This window comes from Apostichopus japonicus, chromosome 23, assembly GCF_037975245.1.
Source record: "Apostichopus japonicus isolate 1M-3 chromosome 23, ASM3797524v1, whole genome shotgun sequence".
NCBI lineage: Eukaryota > Metazoa > Echinodermata > Holothuroidea > Aspidochirotida > Stichopodidae > Apostichopus > Apostichopus japonicus.
This window is the reverse complement of record NC_092583.1, coordinates 11,987,416-12,002,918: the sequence shown is the minus strand read 5'-3', so window position 1 is coordinate 12,002,918 and position 15,503 is coordinate 11,987,416. Positions and strand designations below refer to the sequence as shown.

The 15,503-nt window shown below is 37.3% G+C and overlaps 1 protein-coding gene across 2 annotated transcripts in view; it reads right to left on the bottom strand.

Annotated features, from left to right (window-relative positions):
- LOC139964426 (1-phosphatidylinositol 4,5-bisphosphate phosphodiesterase delta-1-like) overlaps positions 1-15,503 on the bottom strand; it is a 48,063-nt gene that overhangs the window by 16,493 nt on the left and 16,067 nt on the right. For both annotated transcript variants that reach the window (XR_011791970.1, XM_071965978.1), the window contains exons 6-12: positions 11,019-11,085; positions 6,543-6,636; positions 2,794-2,911; positions 1,446-1,531; positions 1,108-1,225; positions 367-452; positions 9-91 (exon numbers count right to left, since the gene is read on the bottom strand). Coding sequence is in view for 1 of the 2 variants with exons in the window: in XM_071965978.1 (XP_071822079.1) it covers positions 9-91; positions 367-452; positions 1,108-1,225; positions 1,446-1,531; positions 2,794-2,911; positions 6,543-6,636; positions 11,019-11,085 (652 nt within the window). In the remaining variant the exon portion in view is untranslated. The remainder of the gene's footprint in view (positions 1-8; positions 92-366; positions 453-1,107; positions 1,226-1,445; positions 1,532-2,793; positions 2,912-6,542; positions 6,637-11,018; positions 11,086-15,503) is intronic.

Sequence of the window (15,503 nt, the reverse complement as noted above, 5' to 3'; positions counted from 1 at the left end):
GGTTTTACCTTGACTAATATTTTGTTTTTAAGTTTCTCTGGCGAGGGCAACTCCTTAACATCTTCCTGTCTTGATAATCTGTACAAGAAATCTGTCAATATTTCCAGAAAAATTGTGATTAAATAAAAGAACGTTAAAAAAATATATATATAAAAAATATATATATTGTGTATTAATGAGATTTCTTTTTGGAGGTTATTAAAAGTAGGTCAGAACTTTTTTTGGTTAAACATTTAGAAGGTATAAATTTATGCAAAATTTAAAAAGAATTCTAATCATTTTAAAGTTCAGATTAATTTGGCAAGTTAAACAATAGACATGGGTGGGGGGGGGGTTAATGAGCACACATGGACTACTAATACATACCTCCGATGGTGGTCTCTATGATGTGTGCCATCACTCGTTGCTGCTCCAAGCTGCAGTGGTTCTCAAAGGAAAGAATGAGGGGGTACCTATAGGAGAGAAATACCAAAAATCTCCTTTTTAATTTGGAGTGATGAGGGCTGAGATATCTTTGGGGGCTGCTGATAGGGAATGGATGGGATGCATAAACTACTAGTTAGGGTATATTTTGATCCAGAAAAAGTGCCGAGAGGGAGCTCTGGGAGGGAGGAGAAACAATGGGGTGTCGTTGGAACATTGAAATTGTTTTTCCATTTGAGATAAACTTCATAACTATCTTTGGAGTGTTTGACACTTGTATTTTTTAAATCCTCCTGCAAGCAGGAACTTGCGAAGAAGCCTCATTGGCTTATCAAAGCCGCAAGCTGACCGAAGTCAGTCTCTTACATTCATATTTAACATCCATGATCATGAATTGTCAATTGTCAACAACTCTGTAACTGGACGACCTCCATTAATCTTGGAGTGACTCGAACCAGGGACCTTATGATTGGAAGGCACCGGCGTTAACCAGTAATAACTTGTAATTTTGTTTTTGTAAGTAGCCCCTATATATTGCTTAATGCCTTTTATTGTAGTTTAAAAATTGAAACCAATTATCAATATTTGACTATTTTTGTAAAACACTTTCAAAAATGATATAACCTATCAAAAAAGGGGGTGGGGTGGGGAGGGGGGGCAAAGAAAGAGAAAAAGAATACTTACTCTGAAGTGACAAATGCGTAATCTCTAATAACGTTGAGGGCGTCTCTGAGAAGGATCTTAGAGGTCAGGGTGTGACCGTGATAAATCACCGGTTCCTCAGAACCGTCCCATACGTCGACTGAGTAGAAAGAAAGAAACGAGAAACATAAGAGCTAAGGGCCTGATGTTCCGATCCTAGCAGGAACTTCTTCAGAGGCATTAAACTGAATTGAAAAATAGAGGGACTATGTTAACATTAGACAGATGGGGGGAAAAAACCCAAGTTAATTGAAAATGAGGTCACGATGGTCGGGCCCAATCTGGTCGGAATTGAGTCGGGAGGCTTTGAAGCTACTCACGTTCGACACATCGACAGCCCTTCTGTAAAGCTGATATGTAAGCTTCCACGCTACTGGGTCCTTTCAACTGATCTTCCAGTAAGTACCTAGAACATGAAACAAAGAAATGAAAATAAACCAATCAATAATCAATCAAAGGAAGATTTGGCTTTTGGTTGAACCGAACCTTTTCTCTGAGGACTCTTTTCTTCAGATTGAATAATTATCCAACAAAGTGTAGAGGAGGATCAGTCAAGTCTCCACATAGAATGTGAATAATTCTAACAATAATAATTACTAAATACACCCCCCCCCCTTTAATATGTAATTGATCCGTTCATTTATGATTTTCCAAGTCCTTTTAACATATTTTTCAGGTCCTAAGTTATGCTGTATATAATGCCAACATCTCAATCTAGTTTGAAGCTAGTTATTGCAACTAAATACATCAGTGGCAGTACCAGGTAAGGTGGTGGGGGTGGGTAGCTGGAGAAGGACGTGCTGTGAGCACGGAAAGACCTAAGACATAGTTTGGGAGCAACCCGGCAACTACCCATGGCTGGTAATAAAGCAAGACTGACATTTTTCTTCTCCTCTTTCAGTTCCACGAGATTAAGAACTTATCGAAGGAATGCAAAATGGAAAACCTGACTGGAAAATAATGGATTTTTTCGAAGAAAAAAAAAAAACATGGTTAGAAAATATTGTTCTAGCTACAAATCTCTTTGCTCTTCTTTAAATTGAACATATTTTCGGTGCATTTACGAAAAATACCGCATCCCGACCCAGCTCTTCAAAAGTTTACAACTTATATAATTTTAGCCTGGGACAATATGTCTGCATGTTGATCTTAAAGGGTGTGAAGACTCGCGCAAAAAGAAACGTCTAATGCCGGTAATCTGACCTAGTTTCGAATCAGGTGTAACAGAAGTGTTAGACACCACCATCGATCCCAGAAAATACACACACAGCTTGCTACCGCCGGTAATGAGACACTAGTGTACAGTCAATAAATACAGCTACGGTCAATACCCACAACACAGTGTACATACCAGCGTGGACATCTCAGGTCTAGATCAAAGATAACAAGGTATCACATTTCATTAATGTCTGCATTTTGTAGCAACAAGAAGAAAATGTCATTTGCAAGCAACGGAAAGTTAACTTTTTCAGAGCGCAATCGCGGTTTGGGGCGAGTCTTCAATGCCTTTAAGTGTCATAAGTAACTGGTTCGATTTACTTCATCATTCTTTCAGTCAGCATGCATGATACCACAAGATTCTGTGTGCCAAGTTTTAAAAGAAAAACGTAGCATTTGAAAAGGGGAAGAAATGATCTTATTATTATTATTATTATTTATGAAACTTACGTGTTATGAGATGAGCTGATGAAGTAATGGCTAAGAGGTTGCATCATATCCTGATAGACCGCGACATCCCTCGGATGGAGCAGACTCCCTTCGTCCGAGAGGAGGAAGAACATGAAACCTGAGGAAGTAAATTATTGAAAAGATCAGTTGAAGAAACAGATATTATTCCTGTAAATTAATATCTACCGTAAATGTGACTGGAATGGCCTTTGTTTTACTTTCCATTTACCCCGCTCCATTGTCTCTAAAGCAGGGAATAAGTGGGTGTTCAAATTTTGCGTAGCTTTTTCAAAAGTTTTTACCGACAGAAACCATAGCATTTTTATAAGAGACAAAATTCAGATCCTTCAAAATTTTACACAAAACTTGAAGACTAAACTATTCCCTGTTAAGAGAACTTGAAGCAAAACAGGGTGTGATGTCATAATTTCACACTAACAGAAAACTAATTTGTTTTTACTTTAAGTTTTCATTTGATTGTTTTGACCTTAGGATTGGATCTAAGGTTCCAACTTCTTTGTTCTGTTATATTCTTTTTCTTTAGGGCTACTAGCTTTGATAAACATTTTATGTTTTTTCAAGTATCCTGTATATACCATTACTATACTGTTTTTGTATGTGTATGTATATATGTGAAATATATTAACTGATCTATCTGAACTGAACTGAACTTCTCGGGGGTTCCAACTGTAACATTTTGGATCTGAAATTCACAGTACTAATGGTGTATATTATATCCATATACTGAGATGCAACCCACCTTTGCAGTAGAAAATTGCAAATTAAATTTTAAAGAAAAAAAGTCATAACTCAATTTTTTTTTAGAGTTTTCTTTATGACATCCCACCCGTTTGCTTCAAGTCCATTCCTGGTGTCAAACAGTGTCAAACATCAAATGTTGGTTTCTCTATATAAACAGTACATAGGAATTGAATGCAAATTACACCTGCAGGATGCATTGAATGTATCAATTCCTCTTGATTTTTTGTCAAATGTAAATTTTCCCCTGGACTATCCTTCTTAACTTATATTAATAATGTAATTTACGGATACCTTTCAAAATCAATTGTCCCTTTTTTAGCTTTTTTTCTATTCTAAGATTGGAAGTTTAAGGTATGCTCTATTGTCCCCGAATATGCTAGATATTCAAATACCTGTGGTCAAAATTCTTAAACTGTTTTTATTACAACCTTCAAGGAAATTTTGAGGAAATAATGTAATTAAAGGATACCTTTCAAAATCAATTGTCCCTTTTTTTCTTTTCTAAGATTGGAAGTTAAAGGTATACTGTATTCTCCCTAAATATGCTTGATATTCAAATATGGTCACCTGTGGTCAAAATTCTTAAACTATTTTGATTACAACCTTCAAGGAAATTTTCCTCTTGTGTGTTCCTTAAATATGTCTGAGAACAATTTGGAGAGTAAAGACCTCCATGAAAGTACTTTTTGAAAACTTCTAGCAATTAATAGCGTGCTATAATTTGAGGCCTATACTGACTACCTTTAAGGTGTGGTTGTTACGCACCATGACTCATAGCCTGGGTTAAACCATCTCTCTGCCTTGCTCACATTATCATCGGTGAAAAAGCAAACAAGTTTAATTTACACAACACCACTAGATACACAATCTAATAGATAAGACAATGGCAGTGTGATCTCTCTCCACATGCATGGTTGGAACAGATGTTGTCTTTATAGTTATCGATTGAGCAGGAACTTCATAAGGTGTTTACTTTATTTCTCTGGCCATGTGGATGTAACACCAATTTAGGATTCGTTTGTTTTATAGTACCAGTGTAAGATCTAGAAAGCTGATCGTGTGTTGGTGCACGATCTTGTTCGTGGATTCCTTCCTACGATAACACATAAACTGTGTATGTTAACACGCACTCTTGTGAATGAATTCTAAAATGTTGTCCTTATAGATTGAACTTTTCATTTAATGCAGTTACCAACTAATAGGGTATAAAGCTACATGTGGAATTTTTCTTGAGATCCATTTCCCTGCTGCCGACTCTCCAGGTTGCATAAATTAAAACTGGGGGGGGAGAGGGTGCCTATATTCAGTGTTAAGAACCTTGGTATATCATGCCTCCTCCCCCTCCCAACCCCCCTCCCCCAGTTGTTAGCTTTTATAAATATTGAATTTGTTTCAACAGATACAGATGGCAGAAAACACCATTGGGAATCCAGATTTTTTTTTTTTACCCTTTTCTTATAGATATTACTATTTGTTACAATTTTGTAAATTTTCTGGCCACAGTCAATCATCAAAACAGAATTACAGATTTAAAGAAAATTATCATTTGAGGATATTTAATGAAGATACAATTTGATGGGGCAAACTATACCAAACATAGTTAAAACTGTTCCTTTTATAACCAGACACCCAAAATAGTTATGTTAGCTTTTTTTTTTTTTTGGGGGGGGGATGCCTTCTGGGAAAACGATGGTCTTCATTGGAAATATATTATAGTAGTTCCATCAGCTGGCAAGAAGTATTAGTTCTATCCCAAGTGGTAATTAAATAACAAGTACCGCTATTTGTAAACTTATAGTAACTTGCTGACAACCGACACAAAAATTCACAGAGGAAGCTGTCCCCCAATTGGAATGCCATTCTATTGTCTGCTGCCAAGCATTACTCAGAACCCCATTGTGTGTGTGGGGAGGCTTAAATAAAAGTAATGAATGAAAAAAAAGTTAGAATGAATGAAGTAATTTTGTGGAGATTTGTTAGAGATATCCCTGTAAGACTAGTGAAGGCCAAAGGTGAAATTGTTGGTTTATCACCGGCACCGTGTAACTTTAAGCTTGTATATCTGTGGATCGATCGAAACCGAAAGAAATGTATCCACAAAGCTTTGTTATATATACAGTCATCTGTGAAGCCGACTCAACAAGTCATTTCTAGATTCTAGTTTAGTTTCTAGATAGTGTATTGTTAGTATCAATGTTCCTTTTTAGACTTAAACTATGGAACATTATCATGCATTGAGTACAGCTCACACAAGTTATAAATCCTGGCTTGCTATATTAATCATGGATAGGCAATAGGAATATTACATGTGGTCAGATGAGAGAGAAGGAACACATCAATCATTCTAAGCAATCAATCCTACAGAAATTTTGTATTAATTCCTACGTAAAGGCCTATACGGTTTCCTCCAGGATATGTCACTCTTGAGAAAGATCTTGTTAAAATAAATGGTATCTCAAAACATGACTGAGGCTAAGGGCTTTGAGAAAGATCAGGTATACATACTGTATATATATGGCTGATCTAGTTAACCCACCCTTTAAATACAGCTCAAAAATAATTGATCTTTTTCCAAATGCATGAAATGTTACCATAGACAGGAATGTGCTCACACTGGGCGGCACCGGGCAGCTGCGCCCAGCAGTTCTGAATGCCGCCCAGCACAAGCAGTTTTTTAAACAATTCCGCCCGACACTTTTTTTATGATAATTTAACAAATTTTACCATAACCAAAATCTGGGAGAATATACATGGCACAGAATAGGAAAAATAGCACCACCTAAGCATACTTCATGTGCAAAATTTGTCCAGTGGGGAGGGGGTACCCCACCCATGAGATCCCTCTCCCAGGGTGTGGATCACACTACCGCACAATCTGCCCAGCACTCAAATATTCCTGAGCACATCCCTGCATAGAGATACAGATCTTTTTCCAACAATTGAAGTTCAATAAAATCCTCCTCCTCCTCTGTAGGCTATCTACTCACCATCAAGTGTCATCATCTTCTTCTGACATAGTTCTTCTTTCGGTTCGTACTTCTCCATCATCTCGGCGCACCATTTCTTGTCAACATCTCTTTTCTAAACATATATGAAAGATAGAAAGAAAAATAAGATATATATCACCAAAAAAACCCCCAAAAAATCACCTGAATAAGTTTGGAGAACATCCTAACACTTTGGACAGAAGATAGTTTCAGAGATTTTCTTCCAAATTTGCTTCATCTCTGACGGGCAATGCTGAATAATTCATAACGACCATGCCAGGGGATTGTATGGCAATTATTATTTAACGCTGTGGACCTTTATATTACATATCACACACATACAGTATAGAATATCATGCACTTACAGTGTAGTATACCATACACGTACAGTATATCACATATCACACACATACAGTATACTGTAGCACATCACACATACAATATATCATAGATCACACACATACAGTATAGCATATCACACTGTATGCAATATATCATATATCACACACATACAGTATAACATATATCATACACATACAGTATATCATATATATCACACACATACAATATAGCATATCATGCACTTACAGTATAGCATATAACACATAACAAAAGCTACAAAATGTTTGCTTTCACTGTAGAATGCTGGTAAGCTTTGTGTAACGGATTAATCAAATACAGAACAATTTTCTCTGTGCATGGTTTGGTAATCGCCATAGGCAGCATATTCATCATCACTGAACACTGGTCGTTCTCCAGGCTTCTCCTTCCCGCCTCCCCCCCCCATATCCCCTCCCATCTCAAACCAGGGTCAGGAGTCTAGCATCATTTGACAATTGGCAAAACTCATCTAGCAGCCTACTTTCTCTGTGTGTCCACTTTGAATCTTTCAAGTTACCAGTTGAATTGTACATATACAGGAGAGATCCTTCGACCAATGCACTGGGGAATTTCCCCAAATCTCCTTTTGTCTTGCTTAAAATTATCAAAATGACTTTAAGTTTTGGTCAGCCTACAATCGTATCATACATAAAAGCTGGAAATTTTCAATTTTGAGTCAGATATTGTCGTTTGGTTGATGCACGCCCGGATCAAACACAGAAATTAATTTGGTTTCACTTTCTGCCTCTACCAAAACAGAAGCGACAAACCAAAAGTCAGCATGTTGTCTCTGGAGTTCCGTTATGTAATATATTTTGGGGGAAATACAGGATGGTTGTATCTGCTATATATATATACCATCTCTGTGAATATTGATTCTATTGAACACCATTTTGACTAAATCAAATTTAAGCTAATTTTTCAAAACCAAACGAAGCTCCCATGCTGTGTGGTGGTCTGTAGGCAGCTGCAGGATTTGAAATCTCTCTCACATACCTGTGAAATTTCCTATGATCACTTTTTTTTGTCAAGGTGAGATCCAGGAATTTACAAAAGGAGGTGGAGGGGGGGGTGGGGAATAGCCCTGAAGCTGACTTCTAAGTATAGGGGGGTTTGGGGGGTCCTGAATCAGAAAACATTGAAATTTTAGAAGTAAAATGCTGCATTCTGAGGCATACTTTGACTATAAATTAGGTCTATAAGTTTTGGTTAAGGTTTTGGCTAATACTGTAATACTGTTAATATTTTATATGTGGGATTCAAAAGGGGGTTTTAACCCCCCCCCTTCCCCCATACACACTCCCACCGCTGGATCTGCCCCTGTACAATGCTATCAAAAAGTGTGTTTTGTATGATGCGTTTCTTCAGAATAGTTATATTTTTAATTAAAGCCATGAAAAATAAAATAGAAAATTACAGACAATTTTTTTATATTTCATACAGCCCTAAATCACCTAGAAATACATTTTTGGGATCACAGGGGATAGATTACTCATAGGAACTGAATGGTTTCCCTTTCAGACTAAAATAGCAACAAACACATTCAGAGCATAGTGTGATGAAAATCAGGAACTCCCTGATTATATATCTGTCTATTAATATTAGCTCTCTCTCTCTCGGTTGTTCAACTTCATGCTGCAGTACCACGACGTTCGAAATGACCGTGGATACTGACGATGCTTGTTGCTATGCCAGAATTTACGATGGACGTATTGCAGGAACGAATCAAAAACTTTGTATGTACTGCGACTAATTTGCTTTCTCTGTAAAGCGCCTTCAGCAGTGACTTTTGTCTACTGATTTGGCGCTATATAAGTCTCATTTATTATTATTATAGCATATCACAAACATACAGTATAGCATATAATACACTTACAGTATATCATACCAAACACATACAGTAGCATATCCCAAATGTGTAGCAATTCAGTGAAAAAACTTCAAACGTTTCAAAGTTCAAATATATATAATTTCTTAAACGTACATCGCCAAAATGATACATCAAGGCAAGAAGTGTTACATATGAAGGACATTGGAAAACCCTACTGTAATTGTTAATCCATGCTAAGTGACCTTTGATGAGAAAACAAATGCACATAAACCTATGGATGCCTGGTGGACCTTACACATCCGACCCTACCCATCCACTCGAAAATGTAGGCTTATCTACACCCATGATCTGTTAGTCACCTTCACCTTAGTATTGTGTATTGAGGAGATAGTTGATTGAACTATAAGGGAGGTAATTTATTAACATTAGAACAAATGAGATAAATTGTCCTTTCTTTCTTGTTCATATATTTACATGGCAATGATTCTCCCAATTCCCACCAAGTACGAAGAGTTTATTGTTTTATATAAATTTCTTTTTTTAGGCGTTCACATTTAGTAACTGTGATTGACGTGTGTGGGGCCGCATAAATTATCTACTTACATATCTTCATGAATCTCAAACACCCACATTGTGCAATTGGTCTGTGTTTACATAGACAAAAAAAGACTATAACGCTGCAACAGCAACAAACTCGAGCTAAACAAGGGGATCTCACGTGTCAGAGTCTGGTAAATTGCAAAAAGACAGACCAATTAGATTTAATCTTTACATTTCATGAAAGAGTCTAAACTACATCAAAGTTTCTCTCTGAATGCTATCTTACTATTTAGTGGAGAGATCATAAGAGCGGTGAAGAGGTGCTAAGAATGGTTGGAGAGGAGAGGAATATAATTAAGGTTTTAAGATTGAGACAGCGGAATTGGATGGGACATATCTTGAGGGGAGAAGGATTATTAAGAGAGGTTGTGGAGAGCAGATAATGAGCAGTCGACCGAGAGGTCCATTGTTGGATGATTTAAAAGGTGGTAGGAGCTATCATTAGATGAAATGGCTTGCCCAAAATCGTGTCAGCTGGAGACTGACAAATCCATGAGTGGACAGGCTCTAGAGCAGAGCACCATAGAAAAAGGAAAGAGAGTTGATAGTGGAAAAAAAATGGCAGGGCCTTATTAATATTAGGAGAGTAGCAATGCTTCACACTGATTGTTATTTTGAAAATTAAATTTGAAAATAAAAAAATAGGAAAAATAAATAAATAAATAATAAATAAATAAATTAAAAAAAAAAAATTAAAAAAAAATAAAAAAACTTTTTTTGAGAACTCCCCTTGATTCGGTCACAGGCAACAGTCTTTTGACCTGGGGATTGAGGACTGAAGTTTTGTTTATGAGAATGATATCATTTTAAGAAATCCTATATAAAAGTAAACTGAGAAATATCTTTAGCTTTGGCTATGTCTCTATGTTAGAGCAGCAATTTGAGAAACTGGCGCATGTTTCTGTGGTGCGACCTTCATAGGCGTAGGAGCCTAATTTGATTTGGGGGGGCTGTAACGACTTGCCCGAAAAATATAACCAAATTTTTCGCGCGCTCCGCGCGCGTTCAACATGTTAATATGCATATCATATAGGCATTCATCGGTTATTACATCACATGCCACTAACCGATGAATACTATATAATATGCACATCAAGATGTTGAACGCGCGCGAAGCGCGCGAAAAATTTTTGTCATATTTTCCGTGTTATTATCCCTTCCATATTAGTTTTAATTATTGGGGAAGTCGTTACAATAATAATGATAATAACAATATCAGTTTAACTATTGAAAAACACATTGCAAATTACTCTTCTTTCAGTAAGTGCCCGACAAATTCTCAGCATATTGCCTGAATTTTCACACAAAAAATTGAAAAACACAACTGCAAATTTTTCTTCTTTCAGTAGGTGCCCGAAAATTCTCAGCATATTGCCCGAATTTTCACCAAAAATTTTGGTTGGGGGGCTGCAGCCCCCCCAGCCCCCCCCGCCTCCTACGCCTATGGCGACCTTAATAGTTCTGCACTGGAAAGATAGTGGAGCATCCATGTAAAGTTTGTAAAATATCATAGGGCCTACTTACATTGTGGTCACTTTTAGCAGCACATGGTAGCAATAGGACTAGCTATATAGTTTACATGGTTTTGACTACTTAGCCCAATATACATCTGACTGATCCGAGATATCGGTATCGCAGAACTGGTACTCACATACTGTACATACCTTCTGTTCTTTACGCACAAAATCGTAAAACTCATCAACGGTAATGAACTGGTCTTCACCAGCATACCTGTAAAAAGGAGGGAAAATAATTGTAACAATAGATAACAAATGCTAACTATTGCATGATTGTATCACTGCAGTTAGGGAAATATTTTTCCCTGGCTTCGAGCAGTTTTGACTACCGACATTTACAAGAATAATTCTTTCTATTTTTGGCGGTATCTAGTCAAGCCATCGATGAAATCACATTGCTGAAGGATAGAACTAAACCGCTGAGCAAAATCGGCCGGATAGCAATCACCGCTATCTTTTTAATAGTTACATTAAATTCCCTTACTTTAGCAAATTTATATCATATTATACCACCATCATATAATGGGAATGATGGTGGCTGGGTTGAGAGGATATAGCCCATGACAGTGAAGATGTTACCAAGTAACTCCATGGACGTGGAAGAGCGAGGGTAACTCTATGGACATGGAAGAGCGAAGGTAATTCCATGGACGTGGAAGGGTAACTCTATGGACATGGAAGAGCGAGGATAACTCTATGGACATGGAAGAGCGAGGGTATCTCCATGGAGATGGAAGGGCGAGGGTAAATCTATGGAGATGGAAGAGCGAGGGTAACTCCATGGACGTGGAAGAGTGAGGTTAACTCTATGGAGATGGAAGAGCGAGGGTAACTCTATGGACATGGAAGAGCGAGGGTAACTCTATGGATATAGGAGAGCGAGGGTAACTCTATGGACATGGAAGAGCGAGGGTAACTCTATGGATATAGGAGAGTGAGGGTAACTCTATGGACATGGAAGAGCAAGGGTAACTCTATGGATATAAGAATGCGAGGGTAACTCTATGGGTGTGGAAGAGCCAGGGTATCTCTATGGACGTGGAAGAGCGAGGGTAACCCTAGTATGGACTATGAAGAGCGAGGGTAACTCCATGGACGTGGAAGGGTGAGGGTAACTCTATGGACATAGAAGAGTGAGGGTAACTTAATGGACGTGGGAGAGCGAGGGTAACTTCATGGACATGGAAGAGGGAGAGTGTACAACTGATAGTCGTGGTAAGGGAAAGGGAAAGAGAGAAAAGCAAAGTAAATTTCCAGTGACAATATTTTTCAATATGTGGAAATTAAAGTAAAGTTCAGTCAAGGTATGTACAGTATGAAAGGGTTGTTACAGACAGTTCTAAACTCTGAATATTGCAATTGAAGTACAGTAAATCGGTTACATCATGTTCCCAGTACTAGATATAACATGAACTCCGAAGGATGTTCTCCAAGGTTAAATATTTTAACATCCAAACATATTTTGAAGACATTGTCTAGCAAATTAGAAGCATGCTAAAAACGTGCCGCCAATATAGTGACGACCGTTAGATAGCAACTATACACCTGAGTAGAGTGCTTGTATGCACCATCCATCCATCATTCCCCAGATCTGCACAGGTAAAGAGGTTCTTCACCAAACCAATTCAAAATGTTATACAAATATACACCTGGTCTCGATATATTTGCATTATAAACGTTTCATTTGATAACATTTGGTACTTCAAGATAGCGTTGTATCCGCCATACATGATAAACGTACCATCATCAAAGGTACTTTAGAAAAATATTATCACGAGAGGTACTTCAGAAATATATACAAACATTATTACGAATAAAAGTCAATTTGTATAAATCAGATTCCATCGTCTGTGTTAGTTCACAAATCCCACGCATGTTTGGTCCAAAGACAGCCCTTATGAAGAATTTTTATCACTTTGTGGTCTCTTAAAATATTAATAACAAGAGCTATCATTAAGTTTGATTAATGACACCGCATTTCCAACTGTGTATCCAATTCTCGATGACATCTTTATGGGATATTTGCTACTTAAATCCCTGAAAGGTCGAAAGGTAGATCTGCATGGCACTGTAATATGTATGTACAGATGTATGTATGTATGTATATGTGATCTTCCCGCAAGCAGGAACTCGCGAAAGAAGCCATGGAGGCTTGTAGACTCGCAAGCTGACCGAAGCCAATCTCTCGGCACACATCCATTTAACGTCCATGTCAGGAAGTTGTCATTGGGTTCCCCAAGTTTAAGACTTGAGAGGGGGGGGGGGGAGGGGACAAGAGTCACACCAATCTTCAGTGGTAGTGAAATTACTGTGTGCAGCAACACCAACAAACCCCCGTGCCAACAATCACTGCTCTGGGGCATCCCTAAGTTTTATTAATTCTTATCATTCTTAATTCTTTTAATTAAAACTTGTTCTTGTAGCTTCATATGAAAATCATATGCTTCCTTGCATGACATTGCACACTGCTTTTTGCTTGAAAACTTGCTTGAAAACTTTTTGCTTGAAAACTTTGTACAGTAGTGGATTGTAGACATGTTACATGAGGCCGTAAAAGACTTCTTTTTTCTTCCTTTTACGATTTGTGTTGCATCTGAGGACCTGGCCTAATGGTCTGTGTATTTAGACTAAACAGTTCAGTAACTTTAATGAATAAACCTCAGCTGTTTAAAGGATCATCTTCTTCTTCAAACTTAAAAAGATGTATACAAATACAACCTGCACTGCTAGCAGTGATTTCTCAATGCTCCACAACATATCAAAACTTAAATCGTGCCATCACTCATATGGAATCCTTGCAGAACTTGGCACAAAAACACCCTGTTACGCAGCAAATATCGCTACAAAATAAGCACATTTCATAACTTTCTAAGTATATATAGCACTCAGAGAAAACACTTTCTTATGTCATTTTGAAGAATATTGTGTCCTCTTTTCAATGATGTGTCGTTATTTATTATGCGTGTGAACTAAACCCTGTACTTTATAATCTGAAAAAGTAAAAACCACTTCGGAAAGCAGTGAAACTCTTCAAAATGTCCCTATCTCTCAATGCTTACATTGTGCTTGCTGGTAGTGTGATTGCGTAATCAATTCCTTTCCTATACCAAAGAAAAGTTTGTTGACTCTTCTCTCTAGTGATATAAAATTTGACTAGATTGGTCAATATTAAGGCTCGTACTTTTCACCAGCAAATCAATTAGCAATGTAAGAAAGTCCTCCTTTACGCGGCTAATCTGAACGCAGCACAGTGTACAGTGCTCTCACAGCAATATCGGAGAGTGAAAACCGCAACGCTTCCTAGTCCATACTTTGTACAATGGGTTTAAATTTGTAGATGTTTACATTATAGTCCACATTTTGTACAATGAGTTTAAATTTTGTCGATGTTTACGTTAATAGTCCACATTTTGTAAATTTGGGTCTAATTAAATTTATCGATGTTTACATTAATAATCCACATTTTGGAATTTCTATGGTTCACATAAAGAGTCCCTCCATTTACTTTCGGTTTTGGTTATGAATCACCTACGACTATCACCGAATGCTTGGTTGACATCAAACAAGATAAGGGTTTACACGCTGTATACAGTAGCTGATAATTAGCATATCAAAGGCTTCCAAGCCTTCCCATACACGACAATATCCCAACTGACTCACTCAGCTGCAACTCTGTTAATAGGATTAAGCTTTTACAGATAAGAGGGGAGGGATGAACTTCCAAGTGTAAACACCAAAGTAACAGGGTCAAGTTCCAATCCTGGGTTTCGTTATCTACACCGCAGGGTCTGTGGTCGGACTATATCCCACACCACACCCAAAGAGTCACCCCTAACATACATTCATCAAATAGCCTACATACACTTGATCTGGCATGAATGAATTGAACTTGATCTGCCATTAATCAGGGTGTTGTGTGCAAATACTTTCTATTCTGTTTAAATTATAACCGAAAAATGTGACAAACGTATTTTCCCACATATATAGGAAGAGTAATTTCTCTCCTAACATTTGGTATTATATATAGCAGCAATTTCTGTCTTGCTAAAGACCTTTGAAACTTCTGCTGCTTGTTAATGATTTAATAATATATATGATAAACATTACATGCTGGGCCTGACATTTTGGAACAGGTGGGTACTTAACACAAATTAGTTATCGCTGAAGGGATGTTTTTGTTGATATAGTAGGGATCGCACAGTGGCCTTACAAATTTGCAGTTCAAACTGTTTAAGCTTTTTTATTTTATTTTTCGAACAGCTGTGGCAAATTATCATGCTCACAGTAGAAGCAGTGTCCTTCAACACCTCTTAAACAGTATGAAAAACTAAACTTATAAACAGTATATATATATATATATATATATATATATATATATATATATATATATATATGCATAAATGGGGTGCAAAATTCAAATGTTTTACAAGTTTTACAAGTTTTACACATTTTGTATAGTGTTATAGGATGGAAGTGTTACACGATGGAAGAAAAGGTTTTAATGACGGGCAGCACTTTTCACAAACAATTTCTATTGGGTACACCTTATACCTAGATCATGGTCAAACAGTCTCATGAAGTTGTTGAGAGGCCCAAATGAGCTCATTTTGACCCCCTCCCCCTCCCTCCAAG